The following is a 25,480-nucleotide window of genomic DNA, read 5'->3' as shown; positions in this document are numbered from 1 at the left end:
TCTGATGGCACAGCAGTGAGAGACTATCTTGAAGATTCTGTGTGCTTTGAGGTATCAGTGTCTGTGACATCTGTCTGAAGTCAAATACCACAGAATCAAAGGCAAAATACTGAAGGAAAAATACAAAGGAAAACGTGTTCATTTTATTTCATTATGTCCAGCCTCTGCCAAATTATGATTTGCAGGGGGAGGTCATCCGTGCCTGTTTGGTATTTGAAGCCAAACCAGAAAGCATAATTTTATTTTAATCCTAATTATAAGGTTTGCCTCTAAGTATATATTTAGGTCATTTTCCCCAGGGCAGAGGGGTGGGGTTATTTAACAGAATAAACTAAAGCACCATTTTAGAAATATGACCCATGGCGATACGTGCTTCTTAGATTAGATGAACCTTTCCTGTAGCCATAGTAAAATAAAAGACATCTTTGTACATCTTGTCCATGTCTGCTCATTGGGCAGCTCATTGAGTACGGCTTTGATTCTACTTCTTACCTTATTTTAGCTTCACTTTTCAAAGCATACATCTCTGCCTTTGATTTCTATCAGAACGTGTGGGGAGCTGATGTGTCTAGCTTTGGGTGGGGGGTGTACTTACTAAATAATGTTCACCAGTCGGGTCATGTCTGAGATTATTTAAGAACTGATATTAGGTTGTATAGGGGGAAGTCCAAGGAACTTCACAGGAGAGGAGTCCTCATTTGTAGGAGGCAGCCCAGGGAACTTCATGCCTCATATGATTCCCTGTTTTTAAGTGCTAAGTACCTCTTATAAAGCTAAGGTTAATGACATTTTCCCATTTTCTCTTCTGTCCATTTCAAGGAGTAGAATCTATTCCCCTGAGTTTATCCACCACCCCCCCACATATTGTGGCATCCTTCTTAAAATGCTAAGCACTTTTTCAAACTCCAAAAGATAATGTTTATCTTAAGTTCTCATAATCACATGGACATTTTAACGCTTAGGCTTTTCGGTTCATGTCCACTCCTAAACATCTGTGACCTGAAACGAAATGATTAATTAGCTAAATATGACATGGGTTTGTGCTTTTCCAGGCTCGACCTCTGACACGCTATCTGCCTGTCCGGAAGGAAGACTTTGATTTGCGAAGCCACGTAGAGACTGCTGGCCACAATATTGATACCTGTTATCACGTGTCGATCACAGAGAAGACCTGCCGAGGATTCCTTATCAAAATGGGTGGAAAAATTAAAACTTGGAAAAAACGATGGTTCGTTTTTGATCGGAACAAGCGCACATTCTCTTATTATGCAGGTGAGTGAGAAAAAAAAAAACCCTAAGTGATACATTCAAATCAGGAACTCTCTGTTAAAGAGCAAAAACATCAGGATGAATGGGTTGATTGGTAAGTAATAGAATTAATGGCAATCTTAGCTTTGCAGGTATGTATTATTTTATATTCAGGTTATATATAGTCCCCCTGATATGAATTTCCTTTCTAGAAATAATAAAAACTATGTTATTTTAAAAGTATGAATTCATGGGGCACCTGGGTGGCTCAGTCAGTTAAGCGTCTGCCTTCGGCTCAGGTCATGGTCCCAGGGTCCTGGTCCTGCTTAGCAGGGAGCCTCCTTCTCCCTCTGCCTGCCTCTCCCCTGCTTGTGCGCTCTCTCTCTCTCTCTCTCTCTCTCTCTGATAAATAAATAAATAAATAAAATCTTTTTTTAAAAAAAGTGTGAATTCATCTCTTCTAGTTCTGAAATAAGCTGAAGTCCAAATAAGTAGTAAATGGAATTTTTGTTTTTAGACCAAAATATTGACTTTTAAACCATGAGGCCAGAAAATGGGTTTCTGTTTATTTATTTATGGTCATCTGCCCTATTTAAGTCACACACAATTAGGCAGCCTTGGCTGACAGTCACTCAGCTAGAGTTTATAAAGTAGAAGGTTATTGAAGCAGAGGATAAAGCTCATCAGTGAATAAGTGAACAAGTAAGTATTAATTAAGTGACTGAAATCTTTTTGCATTCTTTAAATGATGGATTATGAGAAGCGTACCCTACTGAATCTTCTGAACATACCGGAATATGGATGTAACCGCTGTACTTATTAAGAAGTCTCCTGGGTCACATGGGAAACACGCCCATTGTCAGCACAGGTGGAGTTTTGCTCTCTTCAACAACTGAAGAAAAGTGGTATCATGCCAGAGCTTGTGAAGAGATCTGTCTCTGTGGTGACGGTACCAGCATTTATGAGCACTATCAGAAATTGTTACATCGATGCCATAAATAAGTAACAGTCCAATCCCTCCATCTATAGTGTGAGGTCAGGATATGCTTATGAAGAGAAGCGCGAGTGACCAAGAAGCATGCGAAAGAGGGGAAACACAGGCTCTGGGGCCCTAGAGTTGGGGTGAGGAGGGGGCAGGGGCTCATACTTTCACTTAGGGGCTCTTTGGTGGGGCTCCAGTTAATGCAGCGGCTAGCGGCCTGAAGCAAATGGCCTAACCCTCAGGAGTTCCCTGCTTGCCTCTCTCAGGCTTTCTGATGTCGGGCTTAATGAGAATCCAGAGATGTTCTCTTCAGTTAGTACAACAGAAAAGATGCTAGTTTAATGAGAAATGCCAATTTAGTGTCTGCAAAATCCATAAACAAACCTTTGTGCTGTGCTAGTATCCACAATCTCACCCAGAATTCTCCAAAACTAAAATTTTAATTATCACCTTCAGACAAAACAGCTTCACTCTTCTCTATTTCTCTTCTCCTTCCTTTCTTTGTCAGCCCCGTCAGTTGCTCAGTTCCGCTTCCTTCTGACCCATGTCAGAACCTATGCTCCTTCTGACCATATAAATGCGTTTTTCCAAATTCAAACTTCTTGGTGATCGGTTTTCAATTTTTTGTTAAGGACCAAAACCATTTTGGTATATGAATGATTACTCAGAACTGTAATACATAACACAGGCTAAAATTATATTTCATTCAGGTCTTTATTTTTATTTTTTTTAAAGCTTTTATTTATTTGAGAGTGAATACAAGAGACAGAGCACAAGCAGGAGGGTGGGTCAGGGAGGAGAAGCAGACTCCCTGCTGAGCGGGGAGCCCCACACAGGGCTCGATCCCAGGACTCTGGGATCATGACCTGAGCTGAAGGCAGACGCTTAACCGACTGAGCCATCCAGGCGCCCCTCATTCAGGTTTTTAATATTTACATATTATATAACTGGCCAGTGAGTCCTAGTTTGACAAATGCTGGTCATTTGGCTCTGTTTATAGCCCTCATTAGCTTGTCTGCTCACCTTACCCCCACCCCCACTCCCCCCAAACATCACCAAGTGCAGTAATAGATCAGTCCACAGGAAGCCATACAGATCGCAGTTCAGGCTGGACAGGACCCCCCAGGCGCTGCACCCCTTCAGCCAACACAGAGGTAGATGGGCACCATATTTGTGAAGGAGCTGTCACCATGAGCGCTGACAGAGTCCTAAGTCCCTGTGCTGATCATGCCCTTGGCCTCTATATTAACTGAGTACCCTTAGAAGAGTCTCTAAAGAAAACTGAGACCCAGGAAATATATCTGTAAATTGACGGGATAATGCTATGGAAACTGAATGAGTAGCTTTCTCGTGTCAGTTTACAATAGCATTATTGATTCTCTTAGTTCACCACGTCCTTGTGAGACCAGTATTTTTTTAGAGCTCTTTCTCATAGAGGAAGAGCCCTACAAACAAAAGTTTCATTCCCCAGTTTTCTGCCTCTTTGAAACACTGATAAGAGTTACTTTTATCTCCAGATTTTATTTCACATCTGTTTTCAGAAAATGAAATATTGCTGTATTCCCAATAATAGTGCAGAATCCTTCCCCATGAGTATTTGAGAGATACACTGACCTCTTTCACAGAAACTGATGGAAACCCACTGACCGTGGCATGAATTAAAGCAGTGTTTCCCGAGGAAGAGCAAAACAAACAAACACATACAACTATGGTCCATGGTCAAACATGGTCAAATAAGTTAGGGAAGGGGTGCCTGAGTGACTTGGTTGGGCGGCTGCCTTCGGTTCAGGTCATGATCCCAGGGTCGTGGGATCGAGTGCCACATCGGGCGCTCTGTTCAGCGGGGAGCCTGCTTCTCCTTTACCCCCACTTGTGCTCTATCTCTTGCTATCTCTCTCTCTCAATAAATAGATTAAATCTTTGAAAAGAAATAAGTTAGGGAAATGCTGAGTTAAATGTACTATAACAGCTTTATATTTTCCACTGAACTTCTCAGGGCTGTTGTTTTTCAGACTAGCTTTTCGTTGTTGAAAACAGAAACATTCATGAATAAAATTCTTAAAAATAGAACAGAAGTCTATATAATGAAAATCTCTTTCACGTCACAAAAGTTCTGACCTTTTCTCCATTTATATATATGTTCCAGTATATATGTGTGTTCTTTTTTAATACAGTTGGGACCAAATTATTCACTCTGTTCATAACTTGGTTCACATAACAGTATTTCAAGATTTTTCTCTCATGAGCACACACAGATCTAGTCTTGAATTTCAGTGGCTGTGTGGATTCCACTGTATGGCTGGTCTCTAATTGAATCAGTCCCCTGTTAGATTCAAGCAGATTTTTGCAGCCTTCTGCCGTAACGAACACAAATCCATGTGCATGTGCATGAGTAGCTCTGACACAATAAGGTTTGAGGAGTGGAATTGCTGAGTGAGAGGACTGTTTGCAGTTTTCCCAAACTGCCTTCCCAAAGCTTTCTTATTTGCACTTCCACCAGCAGCATATGATAGAGTCTCTTTCTTTGCAGCCTCTTCCATGCTTTTAAAATTCTTCAGTATGCTCACATGCATTTATGATCTTTGCTGAGCATAAGTTACAAAATATTTCAAGAACTTCTTAGATCATAGAGGGATGCTGTTTGGTTGGTGGTTTGGTTGGTTGGTTGTTTTTGTTTCGTTTTACATTTTTTTTTGTTTTTTATGGCAAATTTGATGAAATCTTAGAAACCGTTTGGAAAATGCTGCATTGAAAGGATGTTAAATTATTGACATTGAAGCTCTGTTGGGAACAGGAGAAAAAGCATGCTGGACAAGAAATTCATAGGAAAGGAATATAAGTAGAATATTATTTTAAATTATGTCCAAAAAACACCCTTCTTACAAATTTCATTACAACAGCTCTACATACTAATGTTTCCGGGACAACCACTGTTCTGGAGAATGTGAGGAGATAATTTGTGTCAGTGTCAGTGGTGTTTATACTTTGTGTGCTCACTTGACTGACTGTCAAGAGTTCTGGGTTGTCTTGACTGCAAATTTGCTGGAGAGCCTTGGGCAAAGTCAGTTAGTCCCCGAGGGTTGGGCAGATTATTCCTTTTTGTTTGTTTGTTTTTGTTTTTTCAGTATAGAACTGGGCTAATGCCTTCACCTAAATTATCCAAATTAATCTTAGGTAATTTAAAAACTAGATAAATATTTTTTTAAAGATTTTATTTATTTATTTGACAGAGACAGAGAGAGACAGTGAGAGAGGGAACACAAGCAGGGGGAATGGGAGAGGGAGAAGCAGGCTTCCCGCAGAGCAAGAAGCGGGATTCGGGGCTCGATCCCAGGACCCCGTGATCATGACCTGAGCCGAAGGCAGACGCTTAACGACTGAGCCACCCACGCGCCCCTAGATAAATATTTTAATAATTATACTGAAGTTACAATGTTTCCAGTCCATCAGTGGTGATAAAGTATTTTATCACTATTTATTATTGCAGACAAGCATGAAGCTAAATTAAAGGGAGTAATATACTTCCAAGCCATTGAAGAAGTGTATTATGATCACCTCAAGAACGCTAATAAGGTAAACACTGATTTTCAGATTTCTGTCCTTTGAATGCATGATTAAATGGGAAAAAGATGTTTTTTGAACTCCAAGCAATTTAGATTTGTTGTTTTGACATAACCAATTGATATAATCATAATGGTTCTAGAAAAGCGAACATGGAAGTAATTAATACAGCTGATATTTTGTGGGGAAAAAAAGTCATGGTGAAGTGAGAAAATCTTCTGGTCATATTAATTTAGAAGACCCTGTTAAGTGACTTTTTTTTGTGAGGTTCTAAAAAGGAGCTACTCCTTGGTTATAAGGAAGAATCTTAGTAACGCTAAGAATAAGCTGTCGCTTATCGAGCACCCACTATCAGCTAGGTACCCGGCTAGAGCTTTACCTACAAAGTAGCTGCTAAGAAGATTGATTGGTGAGCTCTCTGTGTGATATTTCTTGTGCAGAAAGTTTGGAAAGACAGTCGATCTTGAGAAAGGTGTTGGAGGTGGGGCTACAGGTTATACTAGAGCAGTAGTAACACCAATTTAGAGTTCTATAAATTAGAACTTTTAAAGAGGAAGAAGCCCTCACATATGTCTGTGTCATTTAATTTCAGGATGTTTGTTTTACATTCTTTTCCTTTTTTGATTTTTAGAGTCCTAATCCATTACTCACCTTTAGTGTCAAGACGCACGACAGAATCTACTATATGGTTGCGCCATCGCCGGAAGCCATGCGGATTTGGATGGATGTTATAGTTACTGGGGCAGAAGGTTACACGCACTTCTTGTTGTAGTGAATAACGGTCTACTTCAGGGCTGACTGCAATAATCTCGTACAAGAATGAAGCCATATTCAATCCCAGATGGAAAGACCCAACAGACCCATCCTTCTCACTGTGTATACTCAGAACTCCTTTTATATTAATAGAAAGTCATTTATAAAAGAGAAAAAAAAGGGTTTAAATTCAGAGCTGGATGATAAATAGCAAAAGGATTAAAGCACCTATGAGAAAAGAAAAAAACGACTATTTTGGTAAATAGCATCACTTATAGGAACATTTCTTATAAACTATTTTTATCGATTGTTTACTTTGGTGAAATAAACTGAATGGTTTACAAAATGTATGTACTTGGAAATATGAAATTATTTTAGCACCCCAGTTATTGGCATTGACATTATTGGTTATCAACCGGTATTTTAAAAAGCATTTTGCTGAAGGTTATTTTATAAATAGAAGCAAATAAGGATTTGGAGGGGAATATATTTTAGGAGGAGTTTTGCCGTAATTATTAAGTACTGCACCTACACCAAAGACTTGATATGACTTCTGTTTAATAGTGGTAGTTTCAGGTGATGAACCGCATTTAGTGTTACTCTACATTTTAAAATGGTACTTTGATGCCATCAACTGTCTAGAAAGTTGACTCTGAAGAGTTACCACTGGTATAAGCTATTGTACATAGAGAGCAAATCACTTTTTGTAAAAGAAGAAAAAACAAAAAGTTGTGTGTTTTAGACAGAAGCCATCTTATTAGACATTCTGTCACTTTGAGCAATTTAAAATAAGGAGAATATTTCATATTTTGCTAAAGATTCCTCCATTTCCAGTGCTGAGAATAAAGGTAGCCAGCAGCCAATTTCCTTTAGATTGTCTGTTTCCTCTTTTTTGTAGAACATGCCTGTTAATTGCAGCCTCACGTGCCATAACGATGAAATCAGAGCTCTGTTTTCACCAAAGAACAGACCAATTAAAATACTTATTTACAGAAGTAGCATAGCTCTATAAAAAGGAAAATGAACTTTGACTTAATGTTCTTTGTAATGTACTATTTTATTATGTATTTCTTTACATTTAGCCTATGTTTTTTAGAGTTAAATTAATTTTTGTTGAATGAAATGACTTCAGGCAAGTCTCTTTTATAACAGTTTTTCAAATAACTTTATCCTGGTTTGTCATGTTGTGTGTATTTGCAAGTATAAACATACTCTTTCCTAAAAGTTGGCAAATGAATAGAAATAGAAAATAACGGCTTTGCTTACTAGTACAGGGTTAAATGATTAGATTGGAAGTGTCTGTAAAATCTTTGTCAGGCCTGACAGGGTACAATTTTTAAAACTTTGCAGTGTGGTTTGTATACATGTATACATGTTGCCAATAATAAGATTTTGCAACTGGATAACACATGATTTTACTTGAACAGTGGAGGACAAAGTCACGATTGCAAAAGACATTTTTATAATATGTTTTTTCAGAGATCACCCCAAACCCGTAATGATCTAAAAGAGTGAAATGCAATTGCTAAAATTTTGTAATGTAAAGATGTAACTTGTCTGTAGTGTACTTTATAGGATTATAAAGATATTCTAATCAGCATTATATCTTGCATGATGTAGTAAACCTTTTAAAATGTGTGTTAAAATATGTTGAGTATGGATTAAAATGTTGACCAGATTTCACATTTGAAAATAAACTCATCTCTCATTAGAAGGTTACCTATTGGTGACATGACAGGGGATGGATTAATCAGCAAAAGTCAATTGTGAATCTCCACAAAAGTTGTTGTGTGCTAATATTATGATTTGTAGTTTTATAAATTGAAGTAATTCTAAGTCTCTCTGGTCACATTCCTGTTGCTGACAAAGTGAAATAACCCCTGACAAATCTGACATCTTACTGTCTTTTTGCAAAGATGCAGTTATTACTGGGGATTGCAAGGACTGTGCTTATTTCTCTGGCAGGGAGAAAATCATGCAGGTGTGAATTAAGGGCTTTATTTGATAGCGACCTCATTTGTCTCCCTGGGCTAAGGCAGCAGGTTTCAGAGAGAGAAATGGCCCTGAACAATACGTCCTATCATTCCGGTTAATGAAGGCAACATTGACAGTGGGAATGGAAACAGATTCGTTTACTTCAAGCCAATCACTGTGGGTAAAAGCATCTTCACTTGATCTAGCCAAGGTGTTTCCTGATTTGTTATACTGATAAGGGTGGATAGAACAGTCCGTGTACGGAGCTTTTCCCATTATGGAGACAAGGCAGATTTTTTTTTTTCATTTTGCTGCACATAAAATGTAAGAAGATCTGCAAAAATAAAGGGAGAGAAGAAGGACAGGAATGATTGAGGATATTTGCAATTATCCAAAAACCACAGCGAGAAATGTTGATTATTAAGATATAAGGGATAGTGAAGTGATGTGCATTGTGTATCACCTTACTGATTTACGTCCTCTGTAGTCTACAACAGGCCTAATGGAGAACTGGCAAAACAGCTCACCAGCTTTTGGAGTGCCACCTGAAATCAAGCAGCCCTCCTTGCTATCTATTTCTGGCACTACACCACCCAAGAAAGATCTATTTAATTTTTATTTAACTAACTTTTTCAGTATGTTCCAATAAGACAGGTTCTCAAGACTCCAAAGATAGGCTGGATTCACTGTATCCAAACTTTGCCTTTAACTCTAGCATCAATCATTGCTCCAAAATTTATGACCAACATAGTAAACTGACTTTACTTAAGTATTATACCAACCACAGTAGCCTGAAGTAGAAAAAAAGATCTTACTTGTGGATGCTTGACACCCCCAGGATTAATTTGAAGGGTGCCAGAGCTAGAATTCAGAAACTCTTGTACAATTTATTCAACCATTTTTCTATTATTGACTATTCCATTTTTTCTTCTGCTTCCTTCTAAAAATGGTGATGTAGCTGATAATATGCCTCCTTATGAACTAGTGTTGTTTTCTACAGGAGAGTCACAAACTGGGGCCACTGGGTCAAGGACATTGAAAATGATGCATAATTTAAACCCTAATAGGTGTGGTGAGATTACCTGACAGAAAAGTTTAGCAATTAACCCTCCTACCAACCCTATACGAGTGCCAGTTTCCCAGCATCCTTGCCAATAGTTGCTCTTTTTAATTTTTGCGAATCTGATGCCTGAGAAAAATAACGTTGTTTTTTCAATTCATATTTTTCAATTAGTGAAGTTGAACATCTTTACATATGAACTCCCTATTCACAGCCATCGACCAATTCTATTGAAATTATAGGTTTTTCCCCTTATTTCTAGGAGCAGGCTGAATAGAAGTATTATTGTTCTGTTATCTGTGCTGTAAAATCAGTTTTTTCTAGACTCTCATTTGACTCAAGATGACTTTTGCCATTCAAAAAGTTGAAATTCATATACATTTTTATTTTTTATGATTTTGTTTCATATCTTGCTTAAGAAAGTCCCTTCTTTCCCCAAACTATGAAATATGCTCAGTGTATTTAAATCCTCTCAATTTTATTCTTCCGTTGAGATCGTTTATCTACTGGGATTTATTTTTGCACATTAACATATGACAGGGGACGGAATAATTCCAAAATTCAATTGTCAGGCATACAAAGAGCTAGAGCAAAAAACGAAGGAGCCTTGAGCGAGTCCACTCCGGGTATTTCTGCAAGCAGGATTAAGGTCAGCTCTTGGAAGCATTTCCGGTACAGCTTAAAACTGTCGGGGCGGGAGAGCGAGTTGTAATGCAAGCAGCCTAGCTAGCTAGCATCTTATGCTTTCGCTCCCTAGTGTCCTCGGGATGATGAGACGGTTTCCTATCTAGGAGCGTTGGATACGCGCTCTCTCGGCGCCTCCAGCCACGGAATATCTATCTGCCCATTGAAAAAGTCGCCTACTGAAGTCACTCAAAACATTCTGCAGCATCAAAGGCAAAAAATGAGAGAATCAACTGTCCAATAGCGAGAGGAGGGCCAGCGCGACGACGCTCTGCGCATGTGCGCTCTCTGGTGCTACTCTCCCGGGGTTATCTTTAGCAAGTCCGGGCTTCCGGCTGGCGGCGCACGCGCAGCCTCAGTTATTGTGCACTGAGCGACTCTGTGGGTCTGGCCGGTGCTCAGGGGCCGCTGGGAAGATGGCCGGAGTGGGCATGGCGGCTCTGGGCGCTTGGGTACCTTGTCGGAGGTGGAGCAAAGCGGCAGTCTTCGGCTTCCACCGTGGCCTCACCGCGTTACTCGCCAGGAAGCCCGAGGGGACGCCGCTGTGGCTCCCAGGTCAGTGTCCGAAAGGCGGGAGAAGTACGCGTTCTTTCGAATATCGGGTTCAGTCCGTTCCTGTCTAGTGCGTTTTTGGCGCCCTGTTTCAAAATGCTCTTCTCCCATTCTCAGTACCCCAGTTTTAGGCGCTTTCAACAATTCTGGTGAAGGCAGTAAGAAGACCTCTTCCTGGCCCCCGGGTATCCTGCACAGCCCGGGCCCTTGCTGGCGTTTTCCGCTCTGCCGTTTTCAGGATTCTACTCCCTGCCTGCCTCCCCGCGCGTTAAGCGCCAACCCTAGGAAATATTAAGATGTGCGTTTATTAGTTGCTTTTTCTTTCTTTTCTCTTCGGGTCTAAGGGGTTTACAAATCTTGACTCTTAGGATGCTTAGACCTGCCTTTGTTTCACTTGAGGGAATTTACAATATGGACTTTTTTGTTGCAAAAGTGTAGACGCCGCCATCAAGCCTAATTTCTGATTTTGCCTTCTCGATGCTCCCGGCTCAGTGAAAACCATAATCATTACTCAACAAAGGAAACTAGAATTTGGACCAAAAATGAGAGCATCTGAATGTTTTCTTTATCTTGTCTTTGATTCTTCTCCGTACCACCCTACCCTCAGCATATATAGTCTGTCTTTCTGAATTGTGTCTTTTTATTCTCCGGTTTTGTTGTTTACACCTTTGCCATACAAGCTGTCAGGTGCACTGTGCTTGGAATAGAAACGTCATTGCTGATACCCTTTGTTTTAGTTAAAATTTTTAAATGTATATAATCAGCTTAACTTACATTTAATTCTATACAGCCTAAAGGCTTGTTATATGTAAGTTCCTCTATCGAAGTATGGTATGTCAGTTCATTAACTAGATTGTAATACTCTTTCATCTATTTGGCACATCGTTGAAAACTTAACGCATCAGCCTTTGAGCTCATCGTTGTAGGATAATGGGTGTAATGTTAAGAACCTGTCTGTCCTCTTACAACTCACCAAGATGAAGTAAATTGTAATTGTCTCCAGAAGAAATTCCTGTTTGGGGAAGTAATATCAAGAAGAGGATAGGAGGGATTTTTTGAGTGCTGAGCTAAGGAAATTGGAAGTTGACATTTTTGCAAATACAGTCTACCAACCAACGTAACTGGCCCCTACTAGCCCTGGTTTTCGCTAAAAGTTTTAAATTTGGCATATTTCACTATACACTGAAACTTTGAAACACACTTATATGTAATAAGGATAGCTTTACGCCTTCAATTCAGTTTTTTAAAAATTCAACTTCTCAGGCTGCCTGGATGGCTCAGTTGATAGAGTGTAGGACTCTTGACCTCAGGTTCGTGAGTTCAAGCCCTATCTGGGCATAGAGCCTACTTTAAAAAAAAAAAAAAAAAAACTCAAATCCAAAATGAAGGAAGCTTTTATCAACTCTCGTGGAGGGGGCCGAGATGTTTTCATTGGCCACAATAAAGGAGAGGAAGGTTTCATTTACTATAAGAGATTTTGTTAGTCCAGGAAGACTGTAAGGAAATACACAAACTTTTTTTTTTTTTTAGGTTTATTTATTTATTGAGAAAGCAGGAATGTATGTCTTGTGTGTGTGTGCGGGGGATGGGGGGGATGGGGGGTGGGGGGAGAGCGAGAGAGAGAATCCCAAGCAGACTCTGTGCTCTTCACGGAGCCGGATGCGGAGCTTCATCTCACACCCAAGATCATGACCTGGGCAGAAATCAAGAGTTGGACACAACCGAGTGAGCCGCCCAGACGCCCCACAAACCTAATTTCTCTGGAAGGAGGAGATGGGATTATAAATGACTTAATGTTCTTTTAAATATCTTTTTACTTTTTTTTAAGAGCAAGTATAGATTTTATGGTAGGAAAAAACTTCAAAAACAATGAAACAATGAGTAACCTTGTAAAGTTTGCCAGTTGTACTATTGTACTTAAATTGCATGAAGATCTGTGTAGCATTCACAAAAAGCCAAACCAACAAATAAAACACATAGTGATTGCAGAGCCCTGTGAGAAATCTTTTTCCAAAAATGGTACTATTATAAATTATTCAAGGTCACTTGTAAAGAAACTGCTCACTGAAGCCATCTCAGCTGATAAAGAGTCATGATTGGCTATTACCATAGCCCATGAATCTGTGGGGGGCGAGGGAGCCAGTAGTAAAAGTGGCACACCAGCAGCCCCACCTTTGGAACAGTTTCTCAAGGGCAGACCAGACTTGTTTCTCCCCCTCCCTGACAAAAAGTAGAGGATGTGAAACTCCTCAAACATTGAAAAAATTAAAGAAATCTCACAAGAGAAGGCTAAAACTGGTATAGAGAAATCTGAACGTTGATTGATACTATTTAGGACAGATGATACAGCAGCAACAGGAAAACATTTTTTACAAGTCTTTATCTTTTATTGCCTTGAAATTTCCTCCTCATTGCATATTTTGGAAGAATCAAGATTGGACCTTGCTCAAAGGCACTGATTTTGATATGAGTTCAGAAAATACCATGCATAGGCTTGTGATTTTAGTACAAGTCTTTTTGTTTTTCCTCTTAAATGGAAGTAGTTTTGACATCAATTTGACAAGTTAAGAAAGCTAAGATTGAAAATATACAATTGACCCTTGAACAATATGGGTTTGACTGCAAAGGTCCACTTATACATTGTTTTTTTTTTTCCATAAATACAGTACACTACTGTAAATATATTTTCTGTATGATTCTCTTAACATTTTCTTTTCCCTAGCCTACTTTGTTGTAAGAATATGATATGTAATATATACGACATACAAAATATGTGTTAATCAACTGTTTATGTTATTGGTAAGGCCGCCAATCAACAGTAGGCTATTAGTAGTTAAGTTTTGGGGGAGTCAAAAGTTACACGCAGATTTTTAGGGATGGGGTGGCTGGGTGATAGACATTGGGGAGAGTATGTGCTACAGTGAGCGCTGTGAATTGTGCAAGACTGTTGAATCACAGATCTGTACTTCTGAAACAAATAACGCAACATATTTTAAGAAAAAAGAAAAAGAAGATAGCAGGAGAGGAAGAATGAAGGGGAGTAAGTCAGAGGGGGAGACGAACCATGAGAGATGATGGACTCTGAAAAACAAACTGAGGGTTCTAGAGGGGAGGAGGGTAGGGGGATGGGTTAGCCTGGTGATGGGTATTAAAGAGGGTACATTCTGCATGGAGCACTGGGTGTTATGAACAAACAATGAATCATGGAACACTACATCAAAAACAAATGATGTAATATGTGGTGATTAACATAACAATAAAAAGTTTTTAAAAAAGTTACACACAGATTTTTGACTATGTGGGAGGTTAGCACCCCAACCCTCATGTTGTTCAAGGGTCAATTGTATATGGTTTTCCAAAAACAGTATTTGTGAACTGTAGTTTATGTTTTGTGTACTTTGTTTAGCTTGCAGACAAAAGACATCAGTCTCTTTCCTTAGTCGACCAGACCTTCCAAACCTGGCTTATAAGAAGCTAAAAGGCAAAAGTCCAGGAGTTATCTTCATCCCTGGCTATATTTCTAATATGAATGGTACAAAAGCATTGGCGATTGAAGAGTTTTGCAAATCTCTAGGTCACGCCTATATAAGGTAGGAACAATGCATTTCAGAGAAAATACTACTACCATTTAGCATGGCAACAGAATTATTTCTGCTCTAACCAGTTAAAGCAAATGCCAGTGTTTTTATGGATTAACCTATTTTAATGGTCTGTAAACTTTAACCTTGTGATTTAGGGCTATCATAAATGCAACCTTTAAAAGACCTTTTTTAATGGTCTTTGTGCCACCCTGACAATGCTGGCAGGAAAGGAAACTAGTGGTAACTAAATTCTAGATAGAATAATCCAACAGGACAGCAAACCAATAATAGTAGTTGGCTTTCTTGTAATGTAATTATATTGTGGTTTTCCACTGGGGACTTAAAGGCTTTTATTTGGCCACTCTTTATAACTCTACTTTTAAAATATGTATTTAAGAATATTGTATATTTTTCATGTCTCTTACCTGGGATCTTTTAGGTTCTCATTTCCCATCCTCTTCCTATTGAGCCCATTCTTCCCCTTGGTTTTAAGTGTAGTCTCTAACTCCTAAATATATTTCTCTGGCTTAGTATTTTCATTGGCTTTCCACGCCCCTATAAAAAAATAAAGTATTCAAAAATTAGTATTGTATAATTCACCTTTCCACTGAGGTTTCTCTTTCCCCTCACTCCTGTAGGTGAATATGTAGAAGCATAAATAGAGAAGATATGTGTTGTTTAACCAAAATTTGGTATCACGGTTCCCAGTATTTCATACTGATAATTATTTTAGTAAAACAATGTGCTTACATTGTTGTTATTGGGTTTGTGTACCTGTAACAATCATTTATATAGTGCCTAATTTGCCAGAAGAGATAGTATGGTTTAGTAGAAAGAACACTGGCCTGGGATGCAAGAAGTATAGGTACTAGAATCAGTTCCAGCAATAACTGTGACAAGATGAGTCAGCTGATAAACACTGGACCTGTTTTCTTCATCATAAAAAAAGGGCAGGTTGAACTAAAGATAGTTTCTGAATCCTTTCTATCACTAACAGCCTAAAAATGTATTCATCTAAATTGTTAGTAGTTTCACTAACATTCACTCAGTGGGTCTAGAAAATATATCTTTCAAAAATAAGATAGTAAATAAATTTTAAAAACAAAACTTACAGATTTTATTCAATATATTAGCTGAGATTATGTCAATTATATGGATTTAGTGTTACTCCTTTTATCATATTAACTGAGTGGTTTTATTTTCATGCTCAGAACTTTTAAAAATCTGCACTGACTTAACTGTTATTCTGAAGACTGGACTATCTTTTCCAAGTAGACTTTCTAGTACTATTGCTGGGTGCCGTAAAATATGCAGCGAATTCTAAAACATGGCCATTGTTCTTAAGATCAGGTTGGGGAAACACAAGATAAAATACATATGAGAAATTGAGCAAAAATACTCATCAGAATGTGATTGTGTCAAAAGAACAGTATACTTAATTGCACAAAGTGAGAGAAAACTGAGGATTGAAGTGGATAAAAAATACTTCATAAAGGCACACTGAAGGATAGTTCAGATGTGGGTAAGAAGGAAGAGCTATACAGGAAGGAGCACTACCCGGATCAAAGCATGATAATATCAGAAAAATTGCCATCATTCTTTTTGTCCCCAAAAGAATTTGAATCAAGAAATCACCATTTTACTGGTTCTTGAATTTAAATTGAGACTATGAGCACTGTAACCAGTTCCTATCTCCCTATAAGGCATGACATCTCTAGGTTTTCTGCATTTTGGATACATATGAAATACATTTTTTAAAGGTAAATGAACACGATTGAATTATAATGTGTACAGACCATTAAGTGGTACTGTGTTAAAACATAGCCAAAATATATTTTATAAACCTTACAGAAGTATAGCCCTTCACTATAAAATTTTAATTTAACCAAATTCCTTTTTATTTGCTTTTACCAAACTTCATTGCAATCTAATCACTATTAACTATTGATTGCATTTTAGCTTGTTATAGGAGATTTTATCTTTTATTTATACACCAGTTCCTCAGTTTATTTTTGTTGTGTTTTTGGCTGTAAGATCTTGGATCTTGAAGAAATAGTTAGTTTTGTATATTGTACAAGAAGTGGTACATATGGCTATAGGAAAATGGTTTCTTGAAGTCCTGTCACCCTGCCTAACATAAGATTGAGTCAGAGCTCAGGAATGTAGCACATGGCCTTAGGGCTGGTATTCTCTCATATTTATTTGTCATAAAATATTTAATTGTAGATTTGGGGATATGTCCCAGAGTGTTGAGGCTGCTAGAACAGTAGTGTGTTGCTATGTTTTAAAGTCCTAAACAGCTGAATATGTTTGAATTGTCTCCGTGCCTTCATTAGGGTTCAACAAGAGTGAACTGTATTTTTTACTTAATACTTTTTAGTGTCACTAAATGTTTACTTTTCCCTCTTTGGAGGGACTCTATATGTATTCTGCATCTGCATCATATATTTAGAAGGCAGCTGTAAAAGATGCAGCAAGTAGAGATGCCCGATTGCCCACCAGGGGAGGGAAAAGGAGGATTGGCTGGTGTCTTCCCTCTTCTCCTGGGTCTGTCTGCCATGTACCCTGGATTGCGAGAAGTAATAACTGATCGAGACTTCAGCAGCAGCCTTGTTACACAATTCCCATGGGTCCCAAATCATTTCACTTTATACCTAAAGAAAATTTTTATTTCTTCTTTCTCCAGGATTTATAAATTCCTAAGAAAATGTTATATGCTATATATCTCATATATATTCTTACGTGTACACTAAAAACACTAGGATTAGTTTTCACCAGATTTGAAGAGTAAACAAAACATGAAAGCTTGAAATTTGAATAAAGTGATTCTTTTGACTTTTATCTTCCACTTTTATTTATTTAGTATGTGTTGTGATACTCAGTGTATGAGGCTTATATGCCTCGCCTCTGTGAAGAATGCAGAGACAAACCAAGAATGGTGTTCCCCGTGAGGATCTGTCAGTCTCACAGTGATGACGAGGCGCACTACACACGCAAACTGTCTTACAGAGCAGGTTGTAAAAAATTGTAACTGCTAAAAATGAATTCTATATAAGCTTCATGAGGTAGAAATTTTTTCTTCAGCTTTTCTGGGAAGTTTCTCCAGCAAAAAAAGGTTCATTTGGACTAAGCTCTAAGAGTATATGAGCTGTGTAGGTGAAAGGAGAAGGTACTCCAGGTGAAGAGAACAGTATGAGGCATGAAACAGGACAGAAAGCGAGAGCCAGCTGAGTAACAGCAAGTTGATCAGCTTGCCCAATGTGGCATTTGCGTCTGATGAAATGATAAAAGGTTGATCCAAGATGACCAGAAGCTAATGGTCTGTAAAAACAGGCTGACACGCTAAATGTTTATGTTGTATGTCACAGGAAACCAATGAAGCTTATGCCATGTCAATATAATGTTGCAGAAAAAAACCTGACAGATATAAAGTAGCTCCGTTTGGAGAGGGACTAGTCGTAGAAACACAGGAGGCTACTGTGCTAGGCCAGTTTTGTAGCATGATAGTTGTCTTACCAAATTGCAGAGAGAGATGAATGAGAAGAAATGAGAGGGAGTGAGCGAGGATCGGGGGGGGGGGGGGGGGCAGCGTTCCGTACCCTGGAAAAAAAAAGATTTGAATAAAATGGTCTGCTCTTGCAGAACTGACATCGTAGTCAGACAAACATTTGAAACTTGATTACAACATAATACAAAAAGTGTTGAGTGAGTACATACAAAAGAAAGTGACTGATGGTAGTAAGCGGGGCGTGTATGTCAAAGAAAGTGCCTCAAAGGAAGTGCCTTGACTTAATGAGTAGAAGTTTGGGTGGGGAAGGAAGGCTTTCCAGGCAGTGGGACCGCATGCAAAGACTCAGCATTACGAAAGGCTTACCCAGGCACTGAGGTTAAAGGCAATCTGCAGGTGTGGTATACTTCGTGATCTGTTGAATTGAGGCCTTGAAGGAGAGGGAAAATGCAGAGATCACACAGACTTTGAGCCTGGAGAACTAGAAAGTTGGAAAGAGAAGCAGACTAACAGGATGAGCTGGTGTTCATAAATTTGATTTGCCTTTTTCCCTTTCATTAATTTAGTAAATACTAAGCACGTACCATATGCAAAGTACTGATCTAGGCACTGGGAAAGCAGTGGTGAACAAAATAGTCCAGGCCCAAATGGTGCTTCCATTCCAGTGTGGGAGACAGACCACAGTCACATTTCTTATATGTCAAGTAGCAGAATCTGCCATGAAGAAAATAAAGCAGGGTGAGGAATTCGAGAATGATGAAAGAAGCACAATTTTGGATTGAGTTGGTCACAGAAGGCATCGCTGGGGATGTAACATTGGAGCCTGAGGCCTGAATGAAGTGAGGGAGCGAGCAAAGTGGATATCTGGAGGTGTAGAGAGAGCAGCTGATGTAAAACTCCCGAGGCACAAACATGGGTCATGTATTCCATTAACTTCAAGAAAGTGAGTGAAGATATAGTTGGGAGGGAGGCAATAGGAAGAAACGAGATCAGAGAGGTAGTCAGAGGCCACAGGATGGTAAGGACTTCATATTTCATTTAAAGATTATAGAAAGCTTTTGGAGGGTTTGTGCAAGACGTGATTTTTGCTTTAAAAGGAGCACTGACGACATGGGGAAGAGACTACAAGGATAGGAAAGGGAGGCAGGAGACTTAGGCGGAGACTGTCACGCTGGTCCAGGCAGAGGAGATAGTGACGTGGAGCCGCCGCTGGTGGCGGGGAAGGCGCGAGAGTTAGTGGATGGAGGCGATATTTGAAGGTTATGCCAGTAGGGTCTGCTGAAATATGTATTGACCTCAGTGTTTTATTTTAATATATTTTAAGCATTGTAATAATGATAAATATGCTGTCTTCCTTAAAAATCAGAGAAACAAACATAGATAGATATCTAGATATAGATTTGTTTTCCCTTTCTCTAGGTTTGATTACTCTGGAGTTGGAAATTCAGATGGCAACTTACAAGAATGCACAGTGGGAAGATGGAGAAAAGATGTTCTTTCTATAATTGATGACTTAGCTGAAGGGCCACAGGTGACTTTTTGTTAAATATGATTATTAACTAACCTCATGATTTTTTAGCTGTTTCTTTAGCTATGAAAATTAAGTAGTTTAAATGTTTAACCATCACTTTTGGTATTTGATTTAAAATTGTTCTATTTTCACTTTCTCGTAAAATGTAAGCATTTTACTTTTCACTGCAATCATAATTTTAATTCTACTTTGTGCCAAATATTAAAAGTCTGGGAGCTAATGGATGTAGAAGAAAAAAAGTACATACATAAATTACTCAATCCTCTTACAGAAAAGAAAATTCCTCTTTAAAACTATAAATTTTTATTTTTAGATACTAGTTGGGTCTAGCCTCGGTGGATGGCTTATGTTTCATGCTGCAATCGCAAGGCCACAAAAGGTTGTTGCCCTTATTGGTATAGCAGCAGCTGTAGATGGCCTAGTGACACAGTTCAGTCAGCTTCCTGTTGAGGTAAGTCACAGCAGCCTTAGCGTATACCTCCTGTCATTCTCCTGCTCCCTCTGGCTTTGAATTTTCGTCCATGTGTCATCTGTCCTTTGACTTCCTATGCTGGCTCATCTTTTGCCTTAGCTGCCTTTTTGTGTATAATCTCTGCCTTCTTTAACTAACTGGTCTCTTGTTCAAGGTTTCCTTTTTTTCACAGCCTCTTCAAATCATTCTGCCAAATATTTGAGCCACGTTAATGAAAACACACTTTAAATTTCTTTTTTTTGCAACATTTTCTTTATTAATGACATTTACTTAACTTATACATTGTGATCTCTTTTTGTACCTCTTATTCTTACTTTGTGGCATATGGGAAATAGTACTTATTCTTATGATCATGTTATACTTGGCTCGTCAATTATGAAACTTTTTTTTTTTAAGCCTGAAAGCAGCCTCAGAGCCTTTCTTAGCGGAGCTCTCCAAGTACACATTATCGGTCGATCAGAATTAGCACACAGGAGATGAGATTTGCCATTCCTGGCTTAGACACCTAGTTGGCATTATTTTCTACTGCTAATTCTCACTTAAAAAAAAAAAATGTGCTTTTCATTACTAGCATGCCCTTCAGCAAATCATGACTGAAATGAGGTTTCCGAAATGAATGAAGGTAATTTATTTGTTACACTTCATTATTGGACATATGTTTAAGCACTTCAGTTGTCTGCAGGGTTAAAGAAATCGTGCGTCAGTCATAGCTGTTTATTTTTGTATATTTTGTTACTGTTTTGCAACCAGTTGAGTTCTCTGCATGTCTTTTTCCTAAGGATCTAGATGTCACCTGTGGGACTATGATCCTGGTAGGACTGAGGCACAGAAAATTTAAGAAAAACAGTTGAGGGGCACCTGGGTGGCTCAGTCGGTTGAGTGGCTGCCTTCGGCTCAGGTCATGATCCCGGAGTCCTGGGATCGAGTCCCGCATCGGGCTCCCTGCTCTGCAGAGAGCCTGCTTCTCCCTCTCCCTCTGCTTGCCTCTCTGCCTGCTTGTGCTCTCTCTCTCTCTCTCTCTCAAATAGATGAATAAAATCTTTAAAACAAAAAAACAGTCGAGTAGTGGTTCAAAAAGTGTCCCAAGGCCAGCAACGTCAGCATCACCTGAGAATTTGTTAGAAATGCATGTTCCTGAGCTTTCCCCCAGAAACTGGGAGCGCGGCCCAGTGATCTGTTTTAACAAGCCCCTCCAGTGAAGTTGGAGATCCACCGCTCTGGAGAGTGGATGAGCACACGGAGGAGGAAAGGAAATAAGGAAAAAAGCGTATGTGGTTTTGAATAGTAGAGTATGGTTGACTTTGCCTCAAGTTCTGCACTGATACATACCAGTGCCATATATTACCTGTTCTAAGCTTATTTCTCAGTCCACATTCTTCTCAGCTGCTTAAGAAATGGCATTGTCTGGGGGCACCTGGGTGGCTCAGTCATTAAGTGTCTGCCTTCGGCTCAGGTTGTGATCCCAGGGTCCTGGGATCGAGCCCCGCATTGGGCTCCCTGCTCTGTGGGAAGCCTGCTTCTCCCTCTCCCACTCCCCCTGCTTGTGTTCCCTCTCTCGCTGTGTCTCTCTCTGTCAAATAAAATCTTTAAAAAAAAAAAAAAGAAAGAAAAGAAATGGCATTGTCTGCATATGCAGATTTTATGTCATTTCCTCTGAGGGCTAAAATTACAAAGCTGGTCTTTGTACTTACCTCCTATTTCTGATTTTTTGTTTGTTTTCTTAGTTGTTTTTCATACATAGTTGCTCAATGTTCTCATGCTGCTAAATTCTACCATTGCATCTTTCTGCATATAAACTTTGAACCCTTTACCCCATCCTCTAACTCAATTAAATAGTGTTTCTCCTGGTAGGAAATTATTTCAAGAACATAGCAGATTGGGAAGGAGGTGATTAAATAATTTTTTCGTTGTTGTTATGGTAGATGACAGGATCTTTGTACACTTCTTTTTATGTGTGTCTATCCCCATCACTCAGGGAGGATATGGCAGGTATCCCCTAAGTGACTGAGAAGATCTATAGCCTGCAAGTCAGGGCATGTCTTTGCGAATCCTATATCAGACCAGCAAATGGTTGTTAATAGAAGCATGTTAATTTAAAAGCATATGGGAAGAGCAGGGACACTAAGACCACTGTCTCTTCACAGAAGCAACTAGCTCTAACAATGGCAAGGCAGCGAAAGTGGTGATTTTTACTGTCATCTTTAGCCCGGGCATTGTTAACACTCAGCATTGCTTATTGTGTCGGAACTGACTCTAATGATGTCTCCTTCTTTGAACACTAGAAGCCATCATACAGGATGCACAGCTGTTTGGAACACAAGCTTCTCAACCACATCGCCTTGCTGTGGTTTCTTCTAGCTGTATAACTTAGTGTATAGTGTACATTTTCTTCGGTTAATGGTGTTTTTTGCTATTTCTGAACTTTTTGTTTTTGAGGGTTCAGTTACATATAACATTCTGTGAAAGGGAAGTTTGTTCTTCAGATGGACAGTATTCATTCAATTCGATGGCAGATAACAGCTGGGTGGGGGACGGGGATACTTAAAATGCAGCTGTTCTTAATTACGTCTCAGTAATTACCACCGGTTCCACTTCATCGAATAACCAATGAAACAGTTCTAATTACTGAAATTAGAAATTTAGTAATTATCCTAAGTACTTTGAGGATCACTGAATATCATTTTTGCCCTAAATATTCAGTTCCCATGTTTTAATGAAGAAAATGCCTTGGTATTAATATAGATTCATATATCTTACAGTTTTTTAGAATTTCATTAATTTCAAATCACTTGAAGACATGTTTAGGAGTATAGCTTTCAGATACACAGCTTTTTCACTGAATCAGTAAATTGTTTTGCAATTCTAAAAAATGCATTAAAATGCCTAAATACATACAGATTATATCATACATATTTTATTGTTTAAATTCTTGCTCTCCTTTCATATTTGCAGTAAATTAACATTTTAAACATGGAAAAATCGTAATATCTTCACTGGATATATATTTATTATTTTTAAGATTTTATTTATTTGAGAGAGGGAGAGCATAGGGGTTGGGAGGGCCAGAGGGAGAAGCAGACTCCCGATGGGGGACTCGATCCCGGGACTCCAGGATCATGACCTGAGCCGAAGGCAGTCGCTTAACCAACTGAGCCACCCAGGCGCCCCTCTTCACTGAAAGTTTAAATACAAAATTTTCAATATATTATATTTGGTTTTTCTTTCCTTATATTTTTCTTTATTTTTGATAAGATGTCCACCTGTTTTTCTAGTCAGAAATGCCCTTAATATGATACGGTTGCAGAGCCTTAAAAATATTTACATCTTGATATATTAGTTAAAGTTCTGATAATACTTCCAAATAATTTATTATATACAGATAAATCTTTATGCTCAAGATATTCATGGAAGTACCCAGCAGTGTGGAAATAGTTAATTAGCATAGATTCAGTATAATGGACTACTGTGCAACCTTTGAAAACTTCATAGAATTTTTTAAAACCCAGATATTATGTAGAAGTAAAGCAATGTAGAAAACTCTATATGAATGTGTAATAGATATCCGTTTTACGTATTACGTACATAAAACCAAATACATGGAGAAAAATACTGGAAGGAAATGAGCCAGAATACTAATGGTTGTTGTATCCAAGAGGTGGGATTATATGTGATTACTTCTTTTTATAATTTCTATATTTCCCATGTTTTCTATGATGACTATACGTTACTATAATTAGAAAAAAATTTTAAGAGGTGCCTGGGTGGCTCAGTCGGTTAAGTGTCTGCCTTCGGCTCAGGTCATGATCCCAGGGTCCTGTGATCCGGGATCCTGCACAGTGGGGAGCCTGCTTCTCTCCCTCCCTCTGCCCTTCCCCCTGCTTGTGCTCTCTCTCTCTCTCAAATAAATAAATAAAATCTTTAAAAAAATTATTTAAGACAAATTATAATCTAAAAAGTAAAAATTCTTCAAGAATCAAAAGATACCCAGTGTTTCATCTTAAGGGAATAAGTGTGGAAGTGATTTCCTTGTTCAGTTTTCAGGAAGTATTTGGAAGACTTCATTGTCTTCCAAAGAAACACATTTTTTTCTCATTCCCTAGGACTCTGGAAGGCAAAAACAGTGCTTTTTTTTTGGTAACATTTAGCCTGAAATTCTTTTTTTTTTTTTTAAGATTTTATTTATTCATTTGAGAGAGAGCAAGAGAGAGAGCACAAGCAGGGGGAGAGGCAGAGGGAGAGAGAGAAGCAGACTCCCCACTGAGCTGGAAGTCTGACACGGGGCTTAATCCCAGGACCCCAGGATCACGACCTTAACTGACTGAGCCACCCAGGCACCCCTAGCCTGAAATTCTATGTTTGATTGTGCCAGAGTAACTACTGTGTTATTTTGTGCTTTTGAAATCTAAACAATTGTTATTCCTACGATTTGGTTTTATATATTATGAATGATTTTCTCCCCTTTGTTTTCCCTTTCATTTGGGGTGAAGCGGCACCTGATTTAAGATGTTACCTGATGAAGCTAAATCTAAGTTTGAATCCTAGCTATGAGAGTTGTTACCTTTCAGTTTTAAACGTGAAATTTAACTTCTCTGGGCTCTAATACCCTCTTTTGTAAAAATGCAATAACAATTTTTATCCGGATCTTATGAGATACTATGTGTAAAGTGCCTGTCATGGTACCTTGCATAGTGTTTAATTATTGATAATTAGCATTATTACATTTTTATCTCTTTTTTTCCTCCTCTTCTAGGACTGCTTTTCTTAGACTGTTTAAGACTATTGTGTGTGTTAGTGTTGCATACATTTATTTTCCTCATTTTCCCCAATAGGTCAAAAAGGAAGTAGAGATGAAAGGCGTGTGGGCCATGCCATCAAGGTACAGTGAAGATGGAATTTATCACATTCAGTATAGTTTCATTAAGGAAGCCGAACACCACTGCTTGTTACATAGCCCTATCCCAGTGAACTGCCCCATACGATTGCTCCATGGCATGAAAGATGACATCGTGCCTTGGCATACATCCATACAGGTTGCTGACCGAGTGGTCAGCACAGATGTAGATGTCATCCTCCGGAAACATAGTGATCATCGAATGAAGGAAAAAGCAGACATTCAACTCCTTGTTTACACTATTGATGACTTAATTGATAAGCTTTCAACTGTAGTTAACTAGAATCACATTATTAGTTGGTATGTAAACTCATGGATCCAGAAGATTGGCAGAGGGATAACAAATGAAAGACCTGATACTTAGGTTTTTTCCTCTTGTCTCTACTTTGTAAATATCACACGAGTATTTATTTAATGATGTATAATACAAATGATACAAATTGTGAAGAAAGTACAAGCTGCTGTTTGGCAAATTTTCTCCTTCCTTCAATCCTTGGCTTTTTTTAATAGAAGTATAGTTGCACACCAGTGTTATATAATAGTTTCAGATGTACAACATAGTGATTGAACAGCTCTATATGTTCCGCTCTGCTCACCACAGACGTACCTGCTGTCTGTACGGTGCAGCGCTATTACAGTACCATTGATTCTGTTCCCTGTGCGGTAGGTTTCATCCCTGCGAC

General features: G+C 38.7%; 2 protein-coding genes across 14 annotated transcripts in view; both read left to right on the top strand.

Moving 5' to 3' along the window:
• The window catches only part of PHLDB2 (pleckstrin homology like domain family B member 2), a 214,653-nt gene extending 206,299 nt beyond the window's left edge, over nt 1–8,354 (top strand). For all 13 annotated transcript variants that reach the window (XM_027583902.2, XM_027583896.2, XM_027583894.2 and 10 more), the window contains 3 exons: nt 1,053–1,272; nt 5,718–5,803; nt 6,423–8,354. In XM_027583902.2, the coding sequence (XP_027439703.1) occupies nt 1,053–1,272; nt 5,718–5,803; nt 6,423–6,563 (447 nt within the window). In that variant the 3' untranslated portion in view covers nt 6,564–8,354. The remainder of the gene's footprint in view (nt 1–1,052; nt 1,273–5,717; nt 5,804–6,422) is intronic.
• Nucleotides 8,355–10,553: 2,199 nt separating this feature from the next.
• ABHD10 (abhydrolase domain containing 10, depalmitoylase) lies at nt 10,554–25,251 on the top strand. Its single transcript, XM_027586944.2, has 5 exons — nt 10,554–10,817; nt 14,221–14,404; nt 19,323–19,434; nt 19,748–19,885; nt 24,736–25,251. Exons 1-5 carry the CDS (start codon nt 10,679–10,681, stop codon nt 25,078–25,080), a joined length of 918 nt encoding a protein of 305 aa, XP_027442745.1. The 5' UTR covers nt 10,554–10,678; the 3' UTR covers nt 25,081–25,251.
• Nucleotides 25,252–25,480: the final 229 nt, after the last annotated feature.

This window comes from Zalophus californianus, chromosome 1 (genome assembly GCF_009762305.2).
Source record: "Zalophus californianus isolate mZalCal1 chromosome 1, mZalCal1.pri.v2, whole genome shotgun sequence".
NCBI lineage: Eukaryota > Metazoa > Chordata > Mammalia > Carnivora > Otariidae > Zalophus > Zalophus californianus.
This window is presented reverse-complemented; position numbering and strand designations above follow the sequence as displayed.